This window comes from Apteryx rowi, unplaced genomic scaffold (genome assembly GCF_003343035.1).
Source record: "Apteryx rowi isolate R43461 unplaced genomic scaffold, aptRow1 scaffold_12, whole genome shotgun sequence".
Taxonomy (NCBI): Eukaryota; Metazoa; Chordata; class Aves; order Apterygiformes; family Apterygidae; genus Apteryx; species Apteryx rowi.
The window spans coordinates 1,785,695-1,813,317 of NW_020447419.1; the positions used below are offsets into that span (position 1 = coordinate 1,785,695).

The window sequence follows — 27,623 nt, forward strand, 5'->3', positions numbered from 1 at the left end:
GTGGCCTTTTGCTAGGCAAGCAGTAAGCTGTTATTAATGAGTGCTTGCACACCTGCACTGCATATTGCAGAACAGCTCTGGTCCATGTGAAATGGAAAAATGACCCTTGTCTTGGTATGAGTCTTACCCTTTTGCAGGTAACTGACCCAAATACTGTGAATAAACTAGAGGGCTTCTAAAGCATCGTTACAATAACCACCCTCTTCTCAGGGAAGAGAACGCGTTAAACGAATAAATTTGATCTTCCTCAAACCTATTGGGTCCGAGGCTCTTATTGACAATAGTATCAAGGAATAAATCAAGATTTTTTTTTTTTGAGATCCTGACTAAAGAGTGGTCTCATTCTATTTTGTAGACTACAAATCTGCTCAGGTTTACCTGTGAAGAAAGCACAGACTGCTAGTTTGAGGAGTAAAATAATGGTCTCTATGCCCTGCTCAGTTTTAGCCGTACTCTCAAAAGAAAGTTTACTCTCCCCGAACTCTTCTGTTTTTCCTACTATATCACTGTTACCATCTGACCTGTGAAAACTCCTTTAGGGATGTCCTTGTCCTTCCAGGGTTATCAGTCCTGTTCTGATTTTTTTTAAACATAAGTACTTCAGATGTCCATCTCAATACAGCATATTTAGAAGGGAGGTAGCATAGTATTGATGGAGTGATAATTGCTTGTTAGCAAGGCTAATAGCAAAATTCTTTTTGGTTAATTTATTTGACTGGTGTCTTGGCATCAGATTCTCACCGGTGGCTTTTCAATACAGTGTTTAACAGATGATGGTCTATAATCTCAGGAGTGCTGGGAATCAGTTTAACATGGCTCCTATTTGGAGTCAAAGGGCGCTGTACCTCTGACTTAAGTAGGAGTAGCGTGAGGCCAACAGAGCTTCTGGAAATGTCCCTATAGAGGTAGTTGAGTGATACACCTCTGTGTACAGTATAGCATTTTATTTCCTTTTATTGATCCTCTTAATCAGGATGACACTAAGTCTGGTGGAGAGACTGTAAAAAGGGAACTGTCAAGTTATCCAGCCACTCCTACATATTAGCAGCTTTTAAAATTAATGGGATCTACTCGAGAAAAAGACCTGGGCTTTATTGAGTCCACTTAGTTTAGCACTCGGAAGTTGTCACAGAAGATAAAAGCCCTAATGTTATTTTAAAAAAAAATTGGAAGTTGGAAGGCCCTACAGTATGCTGTAATCATCTATCTGTATCGCTCCCATTTTAAATGTGAAACTGAGGGGAGGTTTTAGCGCAAGGATCTATGGTCTTTTTGTGGTGGTTGAACCATATCGTAGTAGCATGGTAGAGGGCTGGTACAGGCCTGATGCTTCCAAATGCTACCGCAATGCAACCAAAGCCGATCGTGCTGTCTGCAAACCTCATTTAGGCTGTTGTATCTAGTTGGAGTCTGAAAACAATAATTTGTGGTCTAGAAGAGAGTGACTTGATGGGAAGTTTTCTGTGGAGAAAGATGAGCAGGGAATAGGCAAATACGTGCATTCATTAGAGGTTTGCATAATTAATTAGAGGGCTCAAGTTGTGCTTCTATCTTTTTTTCCATATTATGACAACAGGAGACAATTTCCCTCTTGTTTTGCTGATATCTTTTTTATTATAATGTCTGAATCATTTAACTCTTGAAAATGCAAAATCTTACTAGTGTGCAGGAGCGAAGAGAAACAGGCAACGCAAAAGAAATCCATCTGAACCATGTCTATGCTTAATGGACAGCTTGCATACTGGTCTCTGCCACTTAAATTATTTTAACTTCTTGCTATATTTTTGGTAGGAGACCTTCCCCCATGGATGGATTATTCCTTAATTGTTCACCTCAGGGTTGTAAGCACCTTTCTCAAACACCTGCTGTTAATTATAGCAATTAATTGAATGTATAGACAGACCGTGATTCTGATGACGTGACATGCCATTTGCCTCACTTCCCTGTTCCTAATGCTCTCCTTCTGCTCTTACGCTGTCAGTACTGTCTCTTCCAGAGCGATACTCTCACCACCGAGTCATTGTGCTGTTGACAGTAAAATTGCCTTGAAGTATTTCAAAGCCTGAAGCACCACTGCAGAGCTCAAGGGTTCTAGCCATTTTCTTTCTTTTCCTTCCCTTTCTTTGCTACCTGCACACAGACAAAGTGTTGGAGAAGAAACCGTTTGAAAAGTCCCTGAGCCCAATGGTTCCCAAAAGCATTTGTTCTTATCTCTCAAATGTGACAGGACCCATGAGTCATGGCAAGTTCTGTTTCTAAATCTTGCATGAATAATAGGTTCTGGAAGTGAAAATGTACCGTTTTTCCATCACCAAGAAACATATCAGGAGTCTGCTCCACAAGGAAGTGTGTAGGCCTACCAATGCCATCTCTTAACATACTTATCTTAGAAAACACCTGGGCACTGAAAACTTACATCCAGGACTTTTTATCCTATCTGGAATACACAGCATCTGTGTCTTAACAGCTTTGTGGCACGTACTTGTTCTGATTCGAGTTGGCTAAGAAAAGTTAAAATTAATGAGACTGCTGATCATGCAACCACTAGACAAACGGTCTGTTTGCATACTTCCAGTTTTTTTAAGAAAGCACATTTAATTGGTGGTTCTTATGGATAGTGTGAAAATAGGACAAATCTAGATGAGTCTCTCCTTTTGCTGTCTTGGAGGATTTTTATTACGTGTAATGATGAACTTTGCACACAAATTCCTTGGAGGACTTGGCAGTGGGAAATGGACAGACATACATATGCCAAACAGACTTAAAGTATTTTGCGTTTTCTGCTAAAATAGACATTCCACTAACATTACAGTCACTTTCATGACTTAATTTTAGCTTTTTTTCAAGAAAGTAACTCTACAAAAAGACGACAGTGTTCTGTGTTCATTCAGCCTTTTATTACTTTCATATCAAATTTGCTCCATTTACTGATGCTGGCACTAGCTGCTCAATTTGTGATGTACCCAGCTTATAAAAACCTCAGCTCTGTAGCGGAAATCCTTGAAATTGAACTTTTGATGGCAGATTGAATTAAATCATGTTCTTTATAATGAATGAATGGTTCTGTTTTTAAGACTAGATGAGATGGCTTTGCCTTTATTGCAAGTTGTACCTATTAACATCTGCATTTTACTGGAAGGAAAGAATAGCCTTAGAATAAGTTAGAGGCAAATTGACAGAGGAAACCTTGTTGACTAGTGATGATGGTTTTTAAAAAAAAAAGGGGGGGGGGAGGAGGAGTTATTTCAATAACTTTGATTTATTTTTGAGTTATGAGTACTTTGAGTACCCCTTATCAGTATTCAGTGCTGTTATCAAGAATGAATATGTAAGTGGCTTTTCCAGAAAATACATGACTAAGTTGCCCTTCTAGTTTTGTGTAAGTTCATGTTAATTTTCATTGAAGGAATTAACTATAACAAGTGTGGATACTCAACTTGATACTTGTACATGGAGGGAGGTGTGTATTTTAGTATGCAACTAGTCAGTGCTTTCTCTTACGTTTTTCAGCATGCATAACAAAGGAATATTTGCAATCACAGTTATAGTTTTCTGTATCAAATTATCTCTTTTCATGTAAATAAACTGAAAGAGCTAGAAACTAAAATAGTAATTCCTACTGTTTTTGTGAGTTTATATAAACTGCTGGTAAATCACTAACAGTTGGCTTTCAGGATCTCTCTAGATAAAGATTTAGTAGTGCTACTTAATGCCATGGTATCCAAGTACCTTTGTCAGTGACRCTTCTCCTTGTAGTCTTAGGCTTTCTTCCTTTTTAGGACCAAACCCCTGCATTTTAGTTGTGGTTTTGTTCCATTAGTTGTATTTTGTTTGGGTATTGTGGGTTCTCTATTCGCAAGGTGGAAGTAGGTTGCCTAAATATGAAACATTATGCAAGGATACTCCTGAGATACTCCTGTAAAAGTCACAACCTTGACAACTTGTAATCCTCATGAGCTGTTTCCAGAATCAGCTTTGCAAACTTCCTTGGGTAATCTTTATTAATGAGCGYGTTGCATGTGCAGGCAAAATGTTTCATCCTTGGATGGGTGACGAAAGCAATTTCTCTTTCCAAAGTCAGGTCAGGTAGTGTGTTCTGCTAATGTTAGCGATACATTAGCATCAGCGCATTCTAGATTGAAAAAAATAACTAGCCTCAGAACAAGGCAAAACCATGCTGACTTTAGAAGGCAATCTCATTATGCAGTGATAGTAACAAAAATGAATGCCACTGTTAAACCCTAGCATAAATCTCCAGTTTGTGCTGACCTTAGAGACCTTGAAATCCCATCTGATTGTTATTTGAGTCCATAGCTGTTCAGAAACAGCTTTGTACTTGCTTTGTAATTGCTCTTTATCAGGCAATTGCTCTCATTTTGTAACTGCAGAGTTGGTTCTACATGTTGGCTTTAAGCTTCCAAATGATCAGCAAATTTGACATTTGACATTAAGTGGTTGATCTTTAGCAGGTGAGAGGAAAAGCTGACAATTCCTAGTGTTTACAGCACTGATTTTTAGTGTGATATTTCTTCTCTCCATCTAACTTGCGTCTTTTAAAACTATTGTAAATTCTTTTCAAGTTTAAAAAAAAAATTGCTAAAGCAGACAAGCTTTGATGCCATGTTTATACAATGTTTTGTGTTGCAATCCTTTTATCTTAGTATAATGGTTTAGTCCCTAAAAGGAAATGCAGCCTCTGTTAAACTATGGGGATTTCTCTCTTAAAAATAATCCTGGGAGTTTGAACTAATGCTTTCCCTACCGCTGCTGTTCAAGGGGTACAAGCCTGTCTGCAAAGCAAGGTTCGAGAACAAGAAGAGAAGTATGAAATCCAAGGTGGCCCACAAAGAGGCCGGCTCAACAGGGAACAGCTGGTGAGTTTTATTGCTTGAGACAGATTGTCTTAATGACCTTTGGTTCATGTCTTTGCCCTTTGCCACATGTGCAGGTGCAATAGATGTAAAATTTTTATGTGTTCTTGTACAGAAATTTGATTATGTGCAAGGTGATTGAAAGAATTGTGAACATCCGTCAAGCAGTCATTTTTCTGTATTAGGGGATATGTTGCCTTAACCTTGTTAGAGGGAACACCGTGTTATACTGGTGGCGAGGCTCTGGCACAGGCAGTGATGCCTCCTTGGGCTTCTCTGCTCTGCTTTAGAACCTAGTTGAAATGATCTGTAAGGACAGATGGATGTTTGAATCTCCTGTTTCATTACAGGACCACTTTATACTTAACTGGAAAATTGCTGGGTTACAATGGAGCAGTAAGTTCATTAAATGTTTTCTAACGGTAGCTAGGAATGGCTTGGATCAAAACCCTGCTGTGCTGGAAAATAAATAAACATGAAGTAAGTTTTACTGGGTAAGCATGGCTTTACTTGGCTGTGTAATTATATTGAGGATCTTATTTGCTAAGTTGCTGATCTAGCTTCTGATTTTGATTGGTTTTGGTTTTATTTTTTTGTAGATACTGATGTTCCTTTTCATTTTTTTTCCTGTGTGGGCAGTTGTGAACATCTATATTTATACTTCTTTCTCTCTCCACTTAGCTGCCAAAGTTGTTTGATGGATGCTACTTCTATTTTTTGGGATCTTTCAACCGTCACCAGAAGAGTGATCTTGTGGAGTTGGTCAAAGCAGCAGGAGGACAAATTCTGGTTCGACAGCCAAAACCAGACAGTGATGTGACACAGACCATCAGCACGGTGGCGTACCATGCAGAACCTACTTCTGACCAGAGATTTTGCACGCAGTACGTCATCTATGATGTGTCTTCTAAATTCAAGCCAGAGAAAATTCGTCAGGGTAAGGTCTGGATGGCCCCCTCCAGCTGGCTTGTAAACTGTGTGATGTCATTTCAGCTGCTGCCGGTAAAGTGAATATCCCTTTATCATGAGCAAGATTTTACGTGGTGAATCTTGAGCAGTTGGAAAACGCTGGTAAACACTGGTCTGTGTTGGGGGGCAGGGAGAACTGAAGCTATGATTCATCTTTTGCACTTAGGAATACAGGAGAACTTTGATTACTTCAAATGATTTACGAAGATCACTGATACATTGGAATAAATGAACTTGCTATGGAGGAAGGAGGTAAAGATACTGCATTGAAAAAATGTGCCTTCAGTTACTTAGTAAGCTTTATTTTACATTTAACTTCACTATAATGGTCAGTGACATACTTTGTAACTAAGACTTTACAAAATAAAACCTCTTACAGCATTCTTGGTTTTAAACCAGCCCTTCATAGGCAATAGAGCGTGACCACATTCCTCTTGCATCTAACGTCCGTTGACAAGGATCTACTGTGTGTGTCAAGATCTCCCAACCAGGTGAAAATTCATATTTAAAAAAAAAAAAATTTATGCATTTGAATGTAGTCATTTGTCTATATAGACATATCTTCTATTGTCCAACACATTACATTCTTTATAATGTTTTACAGCTGAACATTGCAGGAAGTCCTTGTCAAAGTGTCATAGGATAAGCCCTGTGGAAATTAAGGTAGAACTAGTGGCCTGAAGTCATATGACAGTAGATGTTTTTGAAACCTGTATCTTTAAAAATCTTAATCTAAATTTCATTATTTGTAGCGAGAGTAATGCTTTATCCAAATCCATCCTCCTTCACATTTGTAAATGTATAATCTGTATAAGATTCTATTTGCTGGATGTTTTAAAGTATCATTTTCTATAGTAATCAAATGTTACTGTAAGTACAGGTGATTGATATCATGGTTACTTTGGGAAAAAAATGTAATGACCATAAAAATAACTATGCTTCACTTTTTGCACAATTGTACTAGCTTATCAGGCTACATTGGAGTGATGTTTGATTCTTGCATATCTGTAATTTTTAATTCTTTCGTAATTAATAAGTTATTGTCAGAATCTTGCTCTGTCTCTTTTTCATAAGAACTGTGTGTTCTTATGTCATGTAATGCCTTTATCTTGTGTGTTGCCCTAGTTTTGGAACTCATAACGTGAAGATGGGGTCTTGTAATGATGATTACGTAATGAGAATGATGGTTGTGGGATAAAACCAAGTTCTTGTGTACATGTTTTTGTATGTAGTCTTGTAATAAAACCTCTGGTTTCAGTCACTTTCCAGTATCTCATTGCTTGGGTTCAGCTGCAGAATAGTAGTCCATATGTACCTCACCAGGTAAATGAAAATGTAAGTACTTTTACATGAATTTGATACAGACGTGAAGATAGTGTATCCCATCTGCTAGAGTAGCTCTTCAGTGTAAGAGACGGTTGTTTTCTGTAACTGTTGTCATTGCAGATCCTACCCCAGTTTTGAGTATCCTTTGCGCAACTCTCAGCAATGTACTCTTCACATGTAATGGGTATAGTTCTCAACAGTATCAGCTAGACTTTTGGAGCTGGAGTGTCTTGATCTATCACTTAGGCTAGACTGAGTCATTACTCTTCACTAAATGCAGCTCTCAAGTACTTGCTTGTCTGTGTGAGCAAGCAAAAATGCAAGGCTCATTAATAAATGGAACAACTCATGGGATGAATGGATTTTTTTGTTGTTTGGCAGGGCAGGGGGTTGGTGCAGATAAACACTGGCAGAAAATAAGCTACTGAGTCGATAATGTGCGAACTTGGTCATTTATTTTGACAATTGTAGCTCATTTTAACTTGACGTTTCATAGTGCATCAATATACCTATTGCAGTGTTCTTTGCAGAAGTAGCAGTGAATCTCAGCAAAAGTCTTAAGAATGCAGCTTTTCTGCTCTGTGCCAGAAAGGAATTTGACCCCTCTGTAATCTCTGCCTATCCCCTGTAGAGGCTGGGGATTTACAGATTTTAGGAGCTATTTGTTCTTTCCTGGGAGTTGAAAAGAAACTGCTTTAGAGCATGGCTGTTAACTTTTAAGCCACATTTTTAATTTGTCCTAAGGTCTTGTTTTTAATTTTGCTTGCATGTGCTTTGATTCCTCTGAATCAAGTCATATTTTCAAGCAAAGTTGCTATCAAATCGCATTAAGAATCCCGTGGTACCATACTGAGGAGCAATTCTTGGTATTTTAAGTGAAATGTACTCAAGATTGACTATGATCCATCTCCTTCAGGTCTCTTCAGGGATTCAGAGTTTGAGTCCAATCAATTTAGGTAGACTTCTGGACTCACAAAGAGTGAAATAACTTAGATTTTGATGCCAGAATTGAAGCGGATATGAAACTGCTCTTGAAGCAGTAGGTAAGTATAGAAAAACTAGAGTTCAATGACAGACCCTGCTTATTATTCACAACTGTTGCTGATCATTATAAGCAGGGGTAGCACTCAATAAAATGTGTCTAGAAAGAGACTTGTATTAAGGATAAATCAAGTTCCTTAATCCTTTGGATGAATTTTGACTCATAAAAGCAAGGTTATAAAATCATGAGTCATGTGGAGAAGGGTGTGTGGGGATCATTTTTCACTGTCTCTTCTAGTTCAAGGGTGCATTAAAGGAAGCTAGTAGGAGGCAGGCTCAAAATAGAAGAGATTTCATGCAATATGGGTAGACTTGTGGAACTGATAGCCATAGGCTGTTCTGGGTGCTGTATGTTTTGATATGGTCTGAAGCAGGGGCTAGGTGAGTTCACTGAAGAAAACCTGCTGAAGGTTGTTAAAAAGACAAAAACCATGACTAGCTCAGGAAACTCCTCTGAACTGAAACTAGCTGAAAGCTGGGAAAAGCATTATTTATGCTAATCTTCCCAGTCCCTCTGCTTTTGGCCCTGGCTGAAGACAGCGTATGGAGCTAGCTAGCTGGACCTTTGTTGGAACATCTGAATTTGTATCGGTGTTCTCCTGCTAAAATGCTTAAATGCCCCAGTCATTGATGCACATGGAATTTAAGAGGTATGAGTCCAAGATTTGCCTTCTGGATTACGGAAACTTTTATTAATCTTAAATTCCTACCTTGAAAACACTGTGGACCTCAGAAAGGCTAATGATTTTTCAGGCAGCATCCTTTGAAATTTATCTATGTATTTCAGACAGCATCCTATGAAATTTATCTAACCTTTTTGAATGGTTATGACCTCTAGTCTAAGGCAGACTATTGGGGGTTAACTGGAGGTGTGTGTGTGTATACATATATTTATTTTTTTAAGGGTGGCTGTGTGTATAAAAGTGGAACATATGTGAGAGTATGGAGGTTGCTTTCTAGCAATGTCTAGTGATGTTGGTTGTGTTGTAGATTCAAGGCAATATAATTATAGAATAACTCATACGTCTGCATGTTTCCATCTTAAACTGCTTGCTCATTTTCAAAAATCTTACAGGTTTTTCTTATCCCTGAAACATCTTTCCACTCTCTGAAGTAATTGAGATTAGATAATTATTGARGGAGAGAAAGAGATTAATTTTCTTAAATACTTGTATGTTGGGCACATCAAAGGAAGTGTAATTATGGTGGAGATAACTTGGGAAATAGTTCTTAGGACTTTGTTCCTCCAGCTGCAAAATAAAGTCTTTTCTATGTTGCTGAGCCTTGAGGCTTCATTTGTTATTTGAGATGCTCAGAAGTGACTTTTCTGAGAAAGACATGTGTGGCCCATAAAAAGGACTTACCAGAGTAATGCAGGAGAGCTAGCTGTTGCATTATTTTTGCAAGTGTTTCAGGGAAACAAGAAGGAAGCAAGTAATGCCAAACAGCGATGGCTTCTTTTGGTCTCGAAGGAGAATTGGCACATCTGGGAGGTGCTTGTCATCTGTCTTATTCCTCTTTCTAATGAATAGCAAGCATGAAAAGGTCCAAAGACTTGCACCTCTCCTGTAACAGCAGTGCCAGCAAGTGCTTAATCCAGGGCTTCATTAGGCTTGAAGTAAAGCCCCTCATCTGCTCTGTTGCAAGAGTGAGGGGAGCTTGGCCCTCACTGACTGAGACACTGTCCAGTGTCTTAAGACCAAACTTTATCTGGAAGGATCAGTTTGTTTTATGCTATAATTTTCCAGTAGATCAGTTCTTTTGGCTAATGAAACTCTAGCAAATATCCCACTCAGGACAAAGATGTCTCTGTGGATGCCACAAACTATTGTAAAACTGTGGGGATTGTTTGGAAGAAAATGTAGAAATATAAAGAGCGTCTGGTCCTGCTGCCTGTGCTTTCTGTGCTGCTTCTGATTTATATTGGCCAGCTTTACTGTGAGGGGGGGTATAGGGAAGGGGGAAAGCTTATTACCGCCAGCTCGGCAGAGCCATAGAGCTGCTGCACAGCAAGCTGCCTTCTGGCCTGTCTTCTGAGTTGGCCAAACCGCCAGCAAAGCTTTTATCCTGGGATCTTCGTTGCTGGGGACCAGAGTATGAAACGCAGAACAAGGCTTTTCTCTTTTCCTTTTTAAGCTACTTGGTACTTCAGTGTTGGATGATGACCTATTTTTGCTCTTGGAAATGGGGTGAGTTTGATGTCAGATTAATGTCGTTAATCAGTTTGGCCTCCATGTCTCTTTTTCTGACTTTCTCCTGTACTGTGCAAGAAAAAGTAGTTTGGAAAGATTTGAATCTTCCTCTTTGATAACAAAGCAGACCACGCTGTCTTGCAAAAAGCAGCCATGCAGGCTTAGATATCAGTTTAAAAACTATAGAAAGATGTCTTTGGACAGCCAGATAATATCAGTCAGGAAATGGAAAATGTCTCTCATGGAACAAATGAAGATTCAGCTGTTTTTAATAGTACAGCATGTTCTGTCTTTCCAGACTTGCTTGATTTAAATTAACAGTAGTTTAACTAGTGCTAAATAACCCTTAAAAGCAGGAGAACGTTTTGTATGCAATCAGATGGGGGGAAGGGGAGGAAATTTCCCACTTTTCCTTTATTTCTAGGGAGAAGATGCTTTTTCTGTGCTTCAATCTAATTCCCAGCAGGAGGTCTAGTCTGATGAAGTAACAGAACCATCGGCTCCTGCTGTGTGTTTGAGAGACTGGTGTCATTCACGGAACGGAGACGCCGAAGCAGCGGCAGGTAACGGGACGGCTGGTGCCCGTGGCTTTATTGTGCGGCAGGGGTTGCAATGCCTCGCGCTGCTGGATCTTGGAGGTGGTGCGCACCGCAGCGGCGAGAAGTTAACCGTGCAGTGCCACGGCTAGCTGCGTTACGCTCTCTGCCCTGGATGTCGAAGCGTGTTTAAGAAGCAGCGGAGAGGTTTCTTCCCTGATGTGCGTGCAGTTGTAAAGCAGGGCAGCCCCTTCTCAGGCCTGGCTTTATTTCGGTGCTGTTTCCGTTCAGTCGCACGGAGCACGCTGGAGAGCGGCGCTGTGTGATGATGAGCGCTGCACAAACACGTGCAGCGCTTACCTTGACAAGCTCATAATCTAAACCCACATGCTAATCCTCTGAAGTGTCAGGTAAGTACTTGGGGAGGGGGAGCAGGTGGGAGACTACCCCTTTTGTCAGCGGTCAGCCGTGACTCCGCTGCAATACGAAGGTGAGGCTTTCTGACTGCCCTACGCACTACTCCATTCCCCTTTCCCCTTCCTACTGCGTGTGGGGGTTTGCTGGGGTGCTGCTGTCAGCCTGATGAGGGGAATGGTTCTCTCCTGCTCTCCTGGAAGGACAAAGCTGGAACAGCTGGTGTCTGATGAAACCCAGATCAGCTAAGACTGATACATATATAGCGCTGGTCCAGCTGGAATTCGTGGTCTGTAGCAAAATTTAACTTTTTTCTGCAACATAAAATCTGCAAGACATTTAAAAAAAAAAAGAAAAAAAGAGAAGAAAAAGAGGGGAAAAAAAAGCAAACTGGGAGCCTTTTAATTGAATTAAATATTAATATGGGTAATACGATCGATAGCGTATTGATTGTGTTAGCCACAATAATGTTTAATTCAATAAGTCTGCGGTGCTGAATCTTTTTCTTCCCCTGTTGTTTCTTTATTATTGTGCGGCAATGTAATGCCCATATGCTCTGCCTTGCTGCGTGCCCTGGGCTTTTGCTAGGACAGCGAAGAGGATGATAGTACCAGGAGAGGGCAAAGGAGCCAGGCCATGCTCCAGGTTGAAATCCTTCATGGGCCATCATGTTGGCTGTATAAGGCCAGGGTCACCCATGAAGCCACCTGGCTTCAAAGCAGCTGCCCTTAGGGGCATGCATATGGCCCCCGCACAAGCAGTGTTGATCATTCATGTAAATATTGCCCATGACCTCCACGTACTTAGCTTCAGGAGCCTGATGCAATGCTTCATTCCTGCTCTTAGCACTTGAGTCCCAGCAGCTCTGTGAAAATGGGAATATTTTCTGCCCTAAAGCTCTCTAAAGCAGTCATAACGTGCTGCTGAACAGGGGCCAGGTTTTGGGTTTAAACTCATCCAACCTTGAACAATTTTATTTGTGGTTGTAGACAAATGGTTTTTATTAAATTAAAATTCACAGTTTCGCTTAACTGAAAAATTGGAGACAGATGTTCTCCCCAGATCGGTCCCCTACAATACAAGTTTTCTGGTCCCTGGTTCTTTGCTCGCTCTGCACCTGTTGAACAAGGCATGGTGAAAAAGTCCATGAAACAACTTGGAATATATGTGGTTTTTTTTCCGGCGATGTCCTTTTACAGACTTTTTCAAGACTTTGCATGGACTATTGGCTTGTGTTTTTAGAAAAACTGCTTAATGAAATCGACCTTGACTCAATAATGAGAAACAGAGAAATTGCGTACCAAATTAGAAGGTCCTGTGCTGTGTGCAGCAGCATATGTCTGTGTGGCTTGGGAGTGGGCTGTAATTAGCTAGTTCAGGTCACGCTAGCTACAGAGCTGCTGTAGCGCACATGGGACACAAGACCTGCCCGAGGACCTGGGTAGCTGCTCAGGCACTTAGTCTACCCTGCATCCTGGGCTAGTATAGCACAAAACTGGTCCTGCCAGCAAGGCAACCTTTTAACCTGGTGTCCCTGTGGATGTTGAGGATGCTCTCACCAAAAGACAGGGGAGGGAGGTGCAGGGGAAAAAAGGGCCAGGATCTGATCTGCAAAATGTTCTTGTTGCATTCCACGTACATTTTGCAAATCCAAGGAAAATCCCATAACCTTGCTTGTATTTTCTCCTCAGTTTGGCTACAGGCCCTGTGTGAAAGCATGAAGCCTTATTACCGTGGCTACTCCCACAGCCAGGGAAGCAACTAGGTCCTAACAGCATCTGGGCGCAAGAGGGACAGGCCAGTGAGCTCATCTGTAGAAAGCTGTCAGCTCAGACCAGGTTTGCAGCTAGCCAGATGCTTTCAGTCGTTTTTGAGCACCTGCAGCCAGGTAGTTTGAACAGGAATTGAGTGGCAAAGACATTGTGAATGCAAAATGGAGCTCAAGGTTTTAAAACTGGAGCTCCCAAATTTATGCACAAAGGAATAAAAGATTGGATGTAGCAGCTCCTACATTAAGATGCGGTGGTTATTGCAGATGCCATTCAAAGGGCAAGTTTTGTGATATCTGCAGATCAGAAGCAAATGCAGTTCCAGTGCAAGGCCAGGCAGGTAGTACTGGCTCTGGATCAATCTCTGGATTGCAGCCTTGACACCACAATCATCTGTCAAATTTGAGGTGGCATTTTCAGTATGGATTTGAGCAAAGAAGTGACAGAGTAGGAACAGAGCAAGAGAGAAAAGTCTTCAAAAGACACAAAGGCACAAAGTCATCAGTCACGTTCTCCCCGCAAACAGCATGCTGCGCTCCTGAAGAGTGGAGACAAAAACGCGCCCCCCAGGTGAAGCAGGAGGAGGAAGACTGGCTCCATGCTTAAGCAGGCAACCCTCTGGATAGCAAAAGAGCAATCTAGATAGACGATAACTGCTTAGCTCATGCTAACCTCTAGATACTATGCTGTCTGGCACCCCGGAGAAAGCCGCAAGGCCAGGAGGTTGCAAGGGTATTGTAAAAAATCCTGTTTTGATTACATTCAGGGTGCTAGTCTCCTTCAGGGTTTTGTTGAATGCACAGTAGTAGTCCCCACGCTTTGTGAAGGACTTTACATTTGCAAAAAGCCTGAGGGTAGGCCAGAGAGAGAATTGTGATTCCTTTTGGCAGATGGCAACTGGAGGCCTAGAGAGGTTTCGTCAGGAGTTGAGGCGAACGAAATACTGAGCTCCAGCATCCAGAGAACTGGTTTTCATCCATGTCCATGGTCCTGTGCTGGCACCGCTAGGGAGTCCCAGATTCACTCTGCAGCTTTCTAAAGTGGCTCSAGAGGGCGAGTGAAGCTAGACTGGGCTCCTCTGCTTTAGGAAGCTGGCTTTTAGCTGTGACTGCTGAGGAGGCTAACTTTTAATTTCTTTCTATGTCCTACAGGTGACGAATCTTTGTACATTTTTAAGTATTTGATTGTGGTAGTGAAACACGTCTGAGTGCAGCAGGGAAAGCAGGCTGTAACCAGCCCTTGGGATGTGTTGCCTATTCCCACACCTGATTAGTGCACATTAAGGTAACTATTGAAACTGCCTCTGTGTATTAAGTGATAATATTCACTTCTCCTGGTCTCATTGTTTCCCCTCTCTTCCCCTCCCCCAAAGAAAAACACTTTTAAGCATTACACTTTCAAAGCTAAGTGTCCAGCAAGTGAAGAAATCCTCAAATGAAGAAATTAGAGGCAGTTTTGTGTCAGCGTGTTGTTACCAACTTAAATGCCATGGTCACCCCCACCTGTTAGCTCCTGCTTCATACAGTGCCCAGGCTGCTCCTGGTATTTCTCTTATCTTCAGGGCAAGTGTGGGTCCCCAGGCTTTGGGCTGGCTGTTTGAGCAGGCAAAGTTGCCTTGTCTCTCCCATGATAGCCTCCATCGGCGCAGCACGCTGGTCGCGTGCTTGCATGCTGGTGCAGGCAGACCAGTGGAGGAACAGATATGGCAAKGAAAAAGGTTTGTGTGGCAGTGAAAGAGGTTTATGCAGGCATTTGAAAGCTCTGCCCTCAGGGCGAGTGACAAAATTGCCCTGTAAAAGGAGTAGCAACACTCAATTTCCAAATCTTAACCTCTCAAGGCCCTTTTGTCAGGGTTTCTCTGCAGTAGCACTGCCCCAAGCAGAAGCAGGCAGCTTTCTTTAATCATCTTGCACTTGCAACCACCTTTGCATGGGTCTCTGCCCCTGCCATGCCTTCTTCAGATTTTTTACACTCTTATTTGCAGCATTATAACATTTGCACACCCTGGTTCCCAGACATTTCCTACTAATTGATTTTGTGTTAGTAGCTCGTATCGGGAAATCTAGTACCAAAAGGTTAATGTACATCCATTAGTCTTTTTCCCCTGCCTCTTCTTTATGTGCTAGTAGAAGACGACCAATTTCTCTAAATATGTTAGGTCTGGAAAGGGTATGGAAGCACTTGCAATTCTGTATGTGCAAAGCTGTGGGACTATTACTATTGCCCTGTTTAAGCACTGTGGGCAAAGTAGGATTTGCAGATGTTGAATGATATCTTTCAGGTGTTTTTCAGCCTCCACAACCTTTTTTTTTTTCCTTCTTCTTTTTCCCTTCCCCCAAAAAATCACTGGGATTTTTGAGATCTACTCTTTCCATCAAGTGGACTACTTACTCTGGATCTCCTATGTTGCAAATGAAGCTATGCATTCACCCATGTGTCAGCTATAGGCAAGCCAAGGAAGAATGGTGTCAGGGTAGTTTAGACTATTGACTACCATGCAGACATCTGAGCTAGCTTTGAAAGTTAGGTTATTTCAGAACCTTCATCAAATGTTTTTTCCCCTCCTCCCCAAAGCCAGCATGACAATTTCTGTCCTGATAATTGGAGGGAGGCTGAACCCTAAGTGTATATCGTTGTGGTCTCTGGCCTGAAATTTAAACAAGGTCAAGTTTAACTTAAGAATCTATTGCTCTAATGATCACAAGTAACAAAGCTTCTAAGAGGATGAGGCTGTCAGGGTATGCAACCTGATGCAAGCTTGTACACTTCACAGAGGGCTGGGAAGGGGTAGGGAAGGCTGGCTGGTTGTTTTTCTTCTTGATGTATTTATGATTTGCAGACCTCGACACGCTGCTTAACTAAAACTTTTTGTTTTAACAGCACAGACCTTTGAAAGTTAAGAATTTGGATCCTAATTCTTCTTTGCTGGCTGTCTTCATGTTTGGCACTCAGCATGGACTGAACCTCCTCGCCTTTGGCGCCGCCTATAGGAATCTTCATGGAGAACCACACCGTTGCATGTCTAGCTCACCATACTCCAAAGTTACCTGCTTTCATCCTTGATGCAGCTGAGGGGSTGTGGAGCAGGCAGCAGAGCAGACACATGGTTAACTTGCTGCCATGTGAAGCAGCAGTTCCTGTTTCCTGAATCTTCACTGTTACTTCCAGGTGCCATTTTGTTCTTTGGACGGAGCATTCATGTCTAGGTGACTGCATTAAAATCTGTGGTCTCTGGAGAAAATCTATGCTTGTCTTATTTGAGCACCAGCGTGGGCACCTCCATGATGAACATTGCAGGTTGAGGTCCTGCAGTGTGGTCTTTAGCTGAAGTGAGGGGAGTTGGGTACACAAACAAATCTGGGTATGAGAGTGCAGGATTTTGCAGAATCAAGGCCAAAAGAAAAAAAAAAAACCCATGTACTTCAATTTCACTTGATGAGGAACCATCCACATCTTTCCATTTCTGATCCATATCTTTCCATTTCTATTCTAATGATAATTACTGTAGCAGTTTATTAACAAAGAAATCATTTGATAGCTTTCACATATTCTCATACTTCAAGTATCTAACAACCTATTGATTCAATAGCTTGGCAGTGTTCCTGATTGAGGAGCTAGAGTGGTTTTTTTTTTTTTTTTTTCCAAAGCACTTTGATCATTTCAAATGCAAAGGATAATTATTTTTTTGTGGTTGAAACAGGGATGGATTGCAGATCGATGGAGTCTACAGCATGTTCTTGTATGTGATCTCTACCACATCCATGCTCAGAGGAAGCAGCATCTGCATTTTCTCATAGAAAGACCTTAAAACATTGTCTTCGGGTTAGATTTCTGTTCCCTGCACTACTACGGTCAGCATGCGGGATACTGAAAAGGTATGCAACACACATGCAGAGAGGTAATGTGCCCAAAGGCAATAACAGTAGTTGACACTGTTGATCATAGTTTTACTAAGGTTTTTCCTATTAGCAGCTGTACGCTCTGCTTTTCGTTGGCCCCTAGCTAGACGCTGCTTGGGAAATGCTTTATAATGGCAATGCATTTTCATGGCAGAGCTAAAAGGCATTACAACACAGCAGCACAGAAGGCCCAGGCACTGCAAGAGCTGCCAGAAGCCTACGCAGCATGGGATGAGTGAGCCTGCAATGGCACACAAGTCCAGGCATGGTCCACACGTGGTCCAGACCCTCAGAACTAGCCAGGTCGCCAGTCTGCTGCTTGCACTTGGATCGCGTGTGTACGTGAGGCATGAAGCAGGCTCACAGGAAGGAAAAATAAGGCAGTGTTTCTAGAAACAGCACATGGCATAAATGGCTTGTGCACATTGCTGTTGTGCTTTCTGTGGTTTTCTAGTGAAATGATCCCAATTGTATCAGAAGCCTACGTGGGAATTGTATTTGTGCTATTAAAAAGCAGGGAATTCTGAATAGAAAGAGGTCCCAGCTAATTTAATAAATATCAGAATGCCTTTGATCACATCATGACCTCTTCTATGATGAATGAGGAGAGGGGAACAAAATGGATGGAGGCAATTTGCTGTAAGTTTTCTCATACAGCTTTGGAAAGAATAGAAACATTTGACCTCTATGAGGAGATCCTGCTATCTGTGTCCTCATGGGGCTTTTTATGCACACGACCCTAATGGGCTTCATAACTGGTTTGTTAATAATTCATATGCTTCTGAAACAGCCCAGTTTGGTCATGCAATGCTTAGGTGACCCTAGAACCTATAGGGAATAAGGCACTGGGAGAACTTGAATTACAGGTTCGTCATTTTCCCATCCAATATATCACAGATTGAAAGCTTTATGACTTCAGAGCTTACTGTATTAATTTTATGCATGAGTGCTTTATTTTTGCCATATGAGATATATCACTGGCTTACTAGAGCAAAATATCATTAGACCTGGAAAGGGATTTGGTCACTTACACTTTGTCACTAAGGATCATTGCACATAGATTATGTAGGGCTGTACCGTGCCATTTCTCATGTGTTTATTAAGTGATTATAAATATCGAACAGCGTGCCTTCAGGGGACGCTTGAGATCTGTTATTGTAGCGGCATTTCATTTAGAAAGATGGCACACCTGCGGTGATGTGTGTGATGCCTTGGGAGTCTGTTGATGGGTTTGTCTGAGAAGACAAGAGGTAGCCTGTTCTCCTGGTCTAAGCAGCTCTTCTGTTTTTAGTCTCATCCATTATCGTTGTGTATCTTCTCTCTTATCCTCATGTCCACACTGAGGTGGCACAGCCCAGGGGCTGGAGTCCAGGATAGGAGCCCAAGACACCTGGATACCAGTCCTGGCTATGCTACAGTCCTTGACTAAATCGCACCCCACTCCTTGGGGTCCTTTGGCTTTATCTATCTCAGTTTTGGATGCCAATTTTGAAAACACCATGAACATGACTCTTCAGAACTGCTAAACCCTTCGAGTCTTGATTGTTTCAGTGGTAATGAATGTTTTATATATATGAACCTATAAAATATAGCCATTTTCTATACAAGCCAGAGGAAAAGAGCCTGTGGATGTACTGATGGCTAGAAGGCACCTGCGTCCCCTCTGCTTGCATCCATGGTGCCATTTGCTGTTAGCTATGAACTGCTAAGGTGCAGTATTCGCTATAGGCTCTGAATCAAAGGCAAGATACTTCCTCATGGCCAAGAGTGCCATAAGTACTGGTTCTGTATATGTGTTCTGGCCTTAAGGCAGTGGGATCCCTCACAGGTTCGCTCACAGTATTGCTGTTAGCTTGTAGATTAGCTGCTGCTAGAGAAAAGTTGTTGGTGAAAAAGGGTGTGAATGGTCAGACAGTTCAGAAAAGGCAGAAACGGAAGGGTAACGTGTTATGAACCCCTGAGCTGACCTTGAAAGAGTCTGGAGGCCCTGTGCTGAAGACACAGTGAGATTAACTCTACGGTAACTCTCCTCATTGCAGAGATGTTAGTGTGCAGAGAAACACATGAATGATACAGCGAGAGGCTGAAGGCTGTGCAGGAGTCCACTTCCGAGCTCTTAGACTCCTCTACCACAGAGACCAAGTAGCAGTCCCCGTCTACAGACTCTGCTTTTGATTTGCTACCACGACTTCTGGTGAACTGGCTTGGCCTTCTTGAGTCAGGTTTTCAGAAGAGCTCTCTTCTTGTTCAGTCACCACAGTTGGTTTGATGGATTTTCAGAAAAGAATCACTTGGAAAGCCAGTTGCATGAGCGTCACTGAAGGCTGGTCCTCTTCTGGAAACGGATCCTTCTTTATGTCCCTTTTTGTTTCAAACTGGTTCCTGCTGGGCATGTGGAGAACAGCTAGATTTTCAGGCTGTGCTTTATTTCTGTATTTCCACTTGTAACTTAACAGCACTGGCCCACCTTTGATAAAGYGATTCAAAGAAGAAAAAATTGCTATCTGCCTCTTAAATGTTAATTATGCTTCTGTGATTCATTAACGAAAAAGACAGAGATGAGAAAGAGTAGGTAAGTTGCAAAGAGCTGCATAAATTGACAAACAAAACTGATACAAGTCTGTAATTCTGTTCTGAGGTTGAATAGTCTGTACAGAGAGAAATGGGGTAAAAATTGTTGGTGACCAGGAACTTGAAGAAACAGGAATTTCCTTGTGTTACAGGATTGCATGCTTTTATTAGTTCAGTGATGTACAGTGGGACTATTTCTCTTGGAAATGGCCTTTTGGTTAACATTTCATTTTCCTTCCCAAAGTTAGCTCTTGCTCTCAGTGATATGAAACACAGCTCCCTGCAATTGGCTATCCTGAACTTTGTTAATACCACTTGTTGTTGTTGTAAACGATCTGTTTCAGAAAAAGTAATAAAGCTCTTGTTTTGCAGGTAAGTATGCCCTCACCCTTTATCTCGGGGGGTTTCCATAGCAGAGGAGGAATGAAAAATTTCTTAATAAAAAATAATAAGAATAAAACTCATAATATGTTGCATCAATAGTTATAGCATTTTTATACCAGCTGCTTCTCTTTAGGAATTTGAGGCCACACACTAATTTAATATAACTAAATTGGCCCATATTTTGATGTGATCTATCATACTAATATTGAATTTTCAGCCATTGTCACTTTGATATTACACAGTGCATCCCAATAACAGTCTTTGGAAAGCTACCAAGTTCACTTGTGCGGAAGGTACACGTTTTTCAGGGACAGAGAGGTGGTACAGACTAGCTGGTCTTGGATTAACATACACTCATCACCAAATGAGTATGAGAAAATTAGATTGAGGGTCCTGTTACTCCTACCCATGCCTATGGGTAAGAGTAACAGGACCCTCAATCCAGTTTTCTGGGAATGGGTGCCACCCATAGGGTGCTGAATGAAGCTATTAATATCAGGGCTGGAGAACTGTGGGAGATGGCTTGTGTTGCTGGTGCTGAAGGTAACACCTCTGCGTGAAGCCAAAGTTTTCTCAGCACCTTCACTAGGAGCAGACTCTGGCCCAAATTCATGCTTCTTTGAAGTGAATGCAGCTCAGTTGTTTTCCTGTTTCTTTCTTGTTTTCGTGTTTTCTGACCTGCTCAGTTTCTTTTTTTCTTGCCGGAACAAACTCCGGGGTGCTGGCTGCTTTGTAACGGAGCCTGCACCAGCCTTTAATGATAGCAGAAAGGCTGTGACGCCTCAAGGTTTCTCTGTGCCTATTGTCTGCCCTGGCTCATGAATGAAAGTAATTTCCCCTTTTTTGTGTTTCTGTGCCGCGTGCAGGTGGTAGAATGTTTGCTGGTATATTTGTTGCCTTGCTGTGGGTGTTTCTATCCCCTCTCAAAAAGTCCAATGGCAAATCCCAAGGCCCCCTGTTAGGCTATGTCTGTTTAAAATGACAGAACCATTAACGAATTTGTGATGCGTGTGGATTTCTCTAAATCTCCCGAGGTGGAAAATATGAAATGATGAAGCAGAGGAGCCCGGCCTGAGGCTGGGCCTAGCTGTGAAACTTTTTTTGCTGGGGTCACTTGTTCAAAGGCATAAGGAGCTGTGTCAGCTTCGTTGGATAGAAATTCAAATGAGCCTTCATTTACATTTCTACACTGATCTTAGGATCTCGTTTCCCATTCAGTGACTTTTTTTGTCCTGAACCTYGTTTCCCAGGATGACAATTCCTGCAGTTCCGCTACATGACATTACATGGCAGCATATAAATGTTGGGCAATTTTTGGCCTGGGAAATGACTGGTTTTAGTTTGTGATCCATGGGCTCAGATTCCAGAGGAATGGAGCCCAGGTTGGCACTAATGATTTTGGAGAGAGATGGGACTGCAGGGCATGCATCCATCCCCAAACTTCAGCTAGATGTGGAGCAGCTGTGTATCTTCTTAGACGCACCTAAGAGAAGCAGGCAGGAAAAAACATCCTCTTACAGGGTTTATGTTATCTCCACTTTTCCTGCTTTGTCCCCTAGTCCTTTCAACGTGATGTGATTTTGCTGTTACTCACAGCCGCTGATGTTGTCTAGGTAAAGCCTTCTACTTCCCGGTGACTCCCCTTGGAAACCTTACTCTCCTCAGGCCATGCAGGTCCACCCTCAGAGCCGTGCAGTAGTTCTCGGTGCTCATCTGGAGGCATGCCAGCCCCACCGCAAAAGCGTCCACCAAACGCCAGACTGCTCAGGGATGCCAAGGTTTTCGAAAGTGATGCTTTATTTTTTCAAGCACATCTCCATTTGTTKCCTTTTAATGCGGGCGGGGAGGGGCAGACTTTACTATTTGTTTAGATATACAATTAGCCAAAGCGCACAGGACTCTGACAGGCCGGGAAAGTAACCTTGAATCTAGTGAAAGTTAGGGAAAATTTAAAGCCAGCTGCAGCTGAAATGGGTCCCTGTGCACCCCTTTTGCTCACAGCTCCTATTCATGCCGATAAAGTACCAGAAGATATGCAATACAATGGAAAATTGCTTCTGGGGGTATCATAGCATCTTGACTTAGAAGTGCTTTAACCTTGGCCTCATGCTTCCTGCGGGGCCTGTTGTCTTTGCTGCATAAGTACTGACACTAGCAAGGAGCACGTAGAATATTTCATTTGAGTAAAATTAAAACCCGAAACCTTTACTATTCTTTCAATTCCAGACATGTTCTAGCTGCATTAAATTGAACTTAATGGACTGAAAAACGAGCATTTCGGCACGTATGGGAGTGGATTATTTGTGAGAGAGTAAGTTCCTTRCATTTTTATATATTTCCTTTCTCACCCCAGCCCACCTTCCCCTGGAAACGCACACATCCATCTGTGTGGGTGAACAGAATGAAGACAGTCTATTAACACAGCATGACTCCAGAATTGCTCTGTTTCAAAACATTAAAGACAAATTTTCCCCGAAAGCCTGTTGCCGCCCCCTCAAAAACAACAACAAAAAAAAATTAACAAAGCTTTTGTTATTTAAAACAGCAAAATAACTAATCCAGCCAAACTGTAGGAACACAGCCGGGCTCGAGGAAGTCCAGAAAAACCGTTAGCGCAAGGCGGAGGTCGCATCCATCAAGCCAGCCAAGTAATGAATAGAGCAAAGATCACTGTTGCCTATTTGTTGATCTGGAATGGTTTTTATTAACCAAGTGCTTGATGGTAGTGTTGAGAATGATGTAAATACTTAAGACGACACCTTTCAGCAGTCCAGCTGAACAGCTAACCATGGGTTTATTACGGTCTCTTCTCAATCCCTTCAAGGTAGAAGGTAGAAAACGAGGCACCGAAACCAGAGCGGGCTGGCCTGAGCCCGCGAAGCCATGCCCGGCTCCTGGCGTATTCGTTGCACAAATGGGGGCCGGATGCTCCGCTTTCRCAGACTGCCCTGGAGCATAGGCAGCCGTCTCTAAGGCAAAGCAGTCCCACTTCTCTCGTCAAGCTAACTATTGCGCCTCATTCAGACGGACGAAGCAAAGCCTGGAAAGCCCCACCTTTTTGCTTGCTTGCTTAGTTTTGCTTTCCAAATTTACATAATTTTCCAAAACTGCATGCGTGTGACTTGGCTGTTTCTCAAAGCACAAAGCCAAGCTACCGTGGGAGAGTGGCACAGTGGTTTCACTTCGAGCTTTCATGGGCACCTTTATAAACGGAAAACAGCATGAAACATTTTGTGTGTATGCATGTGTTGTAATGATCAAAAATACCTTGACTATGTCCTTTCTCCTACCAGATGCCTTATAATCTAAATGAGCATCTTTAATAGTGGCATTAATTATTATTGAAATTCTGCTGTGTCCCACTGAAACAAGTCTAATAGCTCCTGCTCTCTCTTTCTCCCTCCCTTTGCCAGACCATGGTTGCCTTTGTCCAGAGGACAGTCATATGGAAAAGGGACCGTGTGCCTGGCTGGGCGGGCCACCAACGTGGAGAGATCCTGGGACAGCTGACTCTCCTGAGCCCAGTGCAGGTCAGGCGATCGGAAAGCACTCTAAATTCCATTTAGCAGCATGTCTCTGAGCATACAGACCATACACAGACCCCCACATTGCATGAGCCATGGATCAAAAAAAGTCCATTTTTTTCCAGCCTTACCCTCATTCTGAGTGAGTGCCTCCTGCAGGCTGTGCCCCCTGACTGCAGGTGGTACAGAGCCGTGCATGGGAGATAACCTCACATTGGGGTAACGGCGTATTAATGAGGACCAGGAAAAGGCAAGCTTTTCCACTGCGTGGGGAGAAAGAGGCTGTATTCCCCTGCTTCCTGTTGGGGGGTAAGAAATAGCATCATATTAAAGTGTGAATTAGGGGTTAACCCCCCCCCCCCCGGCCCAAAAATGACTGCCTTTCTGGCTCTGGGTGCATTCCTCTCTCTTTCTTCCCATCTCCTCCTCCATCTGGGCCTGTTCTCCAGTTTCTCAGCAGCCATGGTTTCCCTGGCACTGCCTCCTTCTCAGTTTTGCCCAGTGGACATATTTCCATTTTTCCCTCCCTACTTTTCTGCAAAAATCTCTGTTTTTGATGCTGAAGTTGTTGCCTATAAGATATCCCCTCCCTGGCCTGTTCTTCTCATGCTGCATTTCAAGAGCTGTTGGTTCCCTTTTCTGTTGAGGTCTCAGAGGTTTTGTCATGCCCATTCCTAACCTCCCTCACCCTACACTCTTGAACGTCTCTGTCCCTCCCTTGTCTTTCCAACCCATCAATTTCACCTCCTACTACTTTCTGCTCTACCAAGTCCTCTCCTCTCTGCCCCCACCCCCTATCTTCCCTTAGCCTTGTCTGCCTTCTCCACTCCCCAGTCTCCAACAAATGCCTCGTGTTTTGTCCGTTTAACCCCTCTTCCTTGACCTGGGACAATCTGGAGCCATCATGCGGTTGTCATCCATTTGTTCATTCATATCTTGGTTCATAGACCCCAAGGCCAGCCTTACAGAAGGCCTTAAAAGGGGTCACATGCGTAGTGGGTTTTGGAGATGTGCCAAAGGATATCCTGTATCCTGAGCCCTGTTGAACGCGTGTAGCTGTGAGCACAACTTCTGCTGAAATCAGACGTCTCCCTGAGTGTCGGCTCGGGGGCACAGGGAAGGACGGTGCCTGCGGAGGAGGTTGTGATCCCCCATCTAACAACATATGTAGCAGACACCTTTCCCTTGAGACGGCAGCCTCTGGAAGCCCAAGACGAACCTTTCAACAAGATTAAAGAGATGGTATTAATTGCTATCGATCATGGGTCAACAAATTAAATTGCATCTGCAACTGCATCTCTGAAAGGTCTAAATGAGAAGAGTAGTTAATGGGTCTGGCTGGTCCAGCGCTACGATTAATTAAAGGGAGAAATGAACTTAAAAAAAAAAGAAAAAAGGCAGAAAGAGAGAAGATTGAGATGAGGCTGAAACTCTTTCTTTGGAAATATGCAGGATCAGAAAAAAATACAGCATCTGTAGAGAGATCTCAATGGAATTGCAATGCTAGAGCCATGCTACCTGCCCTGAGACGGCAGCAGGGGCCATTTCAGCCTTGCTCAGGGGGATTTATTTTATCAGGGGCTTGCTTGAACTGCGGTGGGACACAGCAGCTGGGGAGGAAGGTGGGCCGGGTTCCTGCTGGGCCCCATGCGAGCCGGCTGGGTGGTGCACACAGATCCTCCCGGCGTGCCAGGGCCCACCCCAATCGCATGGCCCTGCCAGGCGCCGAGACCTCGAAGTGGGTCTCTCTGTGCTCCCCACACCTGCCTCACCTCGGTGGCAGAGTGGCCGCCGCGTGGGTGTAAAATGGTTTAGCTGACCAAGGACATCTATGTTCTTGATGCTGGTCACACATCTGCCCACTGCTGTTCAGCAACAACGGGTGCAGGCAGGGTATTTTACCAGTAGCTCCAAATCACACTACCCTGGTAGTGCTGGTGCTGCTGCCTGCTAATTCCCACTCGGAACAGGAGAGAGATGCAGCCAGTACATTTTCTCCACGTCTGTAAGCTGTCCATGGCACAGACGCTTGGGCTAATCAAAGATACKTAAGGGGCTTAGGAACCTATATGTACTCATTACGCCTCTCTGCTAGCTCAGGCCACGTTTCACCCAAATTCATGCTACAGCCTCCAAATTGCTGTTTCACCAACTGACCTTTCCTGTGCCAACTCCAGCAGTGAGCAGCGAGCTGCTCCAGGCCCTAGCTGAAGGAGCTCGGGGATGAGGAGAAACTTGTCCTTGCCGTGTTTTTGGGCACATTGGACCTAGGGAGGTGCAGTGCACGAATGCAAGGGCTTACTTGTTGCCCGACATCTTTCCATCAACATTTGTGATCAATAAGGAGCTGGGACACAGGGAAGCTTGTGCTGACCAGCAAGGGTGGCTTTCTCTGCACTGTGCATCAGATGGCTAGGTGCACGTCAATGAAATAATCGTGTAGGGGAGAGTTATTTTTCATGGTGTGGGCAAAGAAACCCAAAAGTCTCAGTCCTCTGTGGAGGGGAGGACAAAAGCTTTCAGGCCTGGTGAGGATGCATGCTCAGGGCAATCAATCACACATTGGGTACCAGCGTGAAGAAACCTCATGTCTCCATAAAGCCTGATGGACAGCCCCGACCATGCAGTGGGACTTGCAGACCTTTCTTTGGTGAATAGATTATGCTGTCCAGATACTTCTGGTCTCAGAGAGCTGCCCCTGCAGGATCAGCTGACACTGGGCTGTTGCCCTGGCCCTGCTGGGACGGTACTTTCTGCTGGGCCAGTAGCTCCCAGTTACTGTGAACGTCGGTCATACTGGCCACAGCTGCCTTCACTAAGTTGAACTGAGTGTGTGTGTGTGTGTATTTCATGTATGTATGTATATATTTAATCCTTAATGTTGACCACTGCTGAGACACCCCATTCTCTCCCTTCACGGCAAAGAAAACTTTCTGTTGCATGAAGTTTTTCCTCTAGTTCACTCTGCGAGTGGTCCTAGGGAAGCGCCCCTGTGATTAGCTTTTCTTGTTCTGTTTTTAGACTCAATGGTCTGAAAAGATTGAAACAAAAAAGGCATTTCTATGTTGCTTAGCAATCTGTCTCACCACAGACGGTACAGAGCGAAAATACAAGGCTCTTCCTGCTCCTGTGCCGTGTGGCAGCTAGCATTGCAAAGCAACCTGTTGGAAGCGATGAGTAAGATATACTACATGGTGGGAATAAGAGCACTGCCTCTTGGAAAATAATTAAGTAGCACAGCATGGAAATGTAGATGATGTTTAATTAATAATGAAGAAAATAATAAAAATATGTAGCACGTATAGTGCTGTACTTGTTCCAAGCACTGTACAAACATTAACTACAGTAATTAAGCTGTAATTAATTAGAGTAACTACTAATCAGTGTAAATAATGATGCAGCTGGAGGTACCAAATGGCGTTTGTGACCTGAAAGCAAATTTCCATGTTCATGAAATGGAATCAAATATAAAATGGCACCAAAGCAGTTAAAAAGCCTGTGGAGGTTAAAGGAAAAGCTTCAAAACTGTGGTGGTCAACTGCTTGCTTGACGGTTAACGATGAAAAGGGCCGAGAAGGGAATCCCAGCTGGGCTCATATTTTGCAACAAAGAAAGAAAAGCGGGCGGATATAAAGGATGCTGGGGCAGCGGTGAAACCAGTRCAGCTTCAGTAGCGCTGCTGAAGCTTTGCTGCTTCACAGCAGCTGAGGGTCTCGCTGTCCAACCTGGCCTGGTGGTAGCTCAGGGACTTCTGCAGCTATTTCTGGACGCAGAGCCGACCTTTCCCATCTCGTCTCATTGCCGCACCTGGGCAAAGCACTCACTGACACCCCAGAAAGTCCATGACGGGCACAAGGCAGGGATGCGATGAGGCATTATGACCTTGAGGGGATGGAAGCTCGGGAGAGTAAAATACACCACAAATATATAATTTTGGTTTTTGCTGGTTCACACACTTTATATTTAACAAAATAATTTTTTTAATAATATATTCTTTTACACATCAAATATTGTTTCTAGACCCCCATTTTTTTACAGTATAGTTTGTTTTCTCACTAGTTTCAGGCACACTATTGTGTAAAGATTTTGAAACTGGATAGTCATTGACAGGCAACAGCTTACAAATA

The 27,623-nt window shown here is 43.0% G+C and overlaps 1 protein-coding gene and 1 long non-coding RNA gene across 2 annotated transcripts in view; both read left to right on the top strand.

The window, feature by feature from the left end:
* Nucleotides 1–7,097, top strand: part of BARD1 (BRCA1 associated RING domain 1) — a 53,193-nt gene extending 46,096 nt beyond the window's left edge. Inside the window, exons 10-11 of the mRNA XM_026087976.1 lie at nucleotides 4,777–4,874; nucleotides 5,553–7,097. Coding sequence (XP_025943761.1) covers nucleotides 4,777–4,874; nucleotides 5,553–5,882 — 428 coding nt within the window. The 3' untranslated portion in view covers nucleotides 5,883–7,097. The remainder of the gene's footprint in view (nucleotides 1–4,776; nucleotides 4,875–5,552) is intronic.
* An 86-nt stretch (nucleotides 7,098–7,183) lies between these two features.
* LOC112976738 lies at nucleotides 7,184–19,998 on the top strand. The gene is made up of 7 exons (XR_003257125.1): nucleotides 7,184–8,209; nucleotides 10,344–10,396; nucleotides 10,824–10,962; nucleotides 13,041–14,402; nucleotides 15,999–16,324; nucleotides 16,819–16,993; nucleotides 19,057–19,998. It is a non-coding gene; the product is annotated as an uncharacterized LOC112976738 (long non-coding RNA).
* Nucleotides 19,999–27,623: the final 7,625 nt, after the last annotated feature.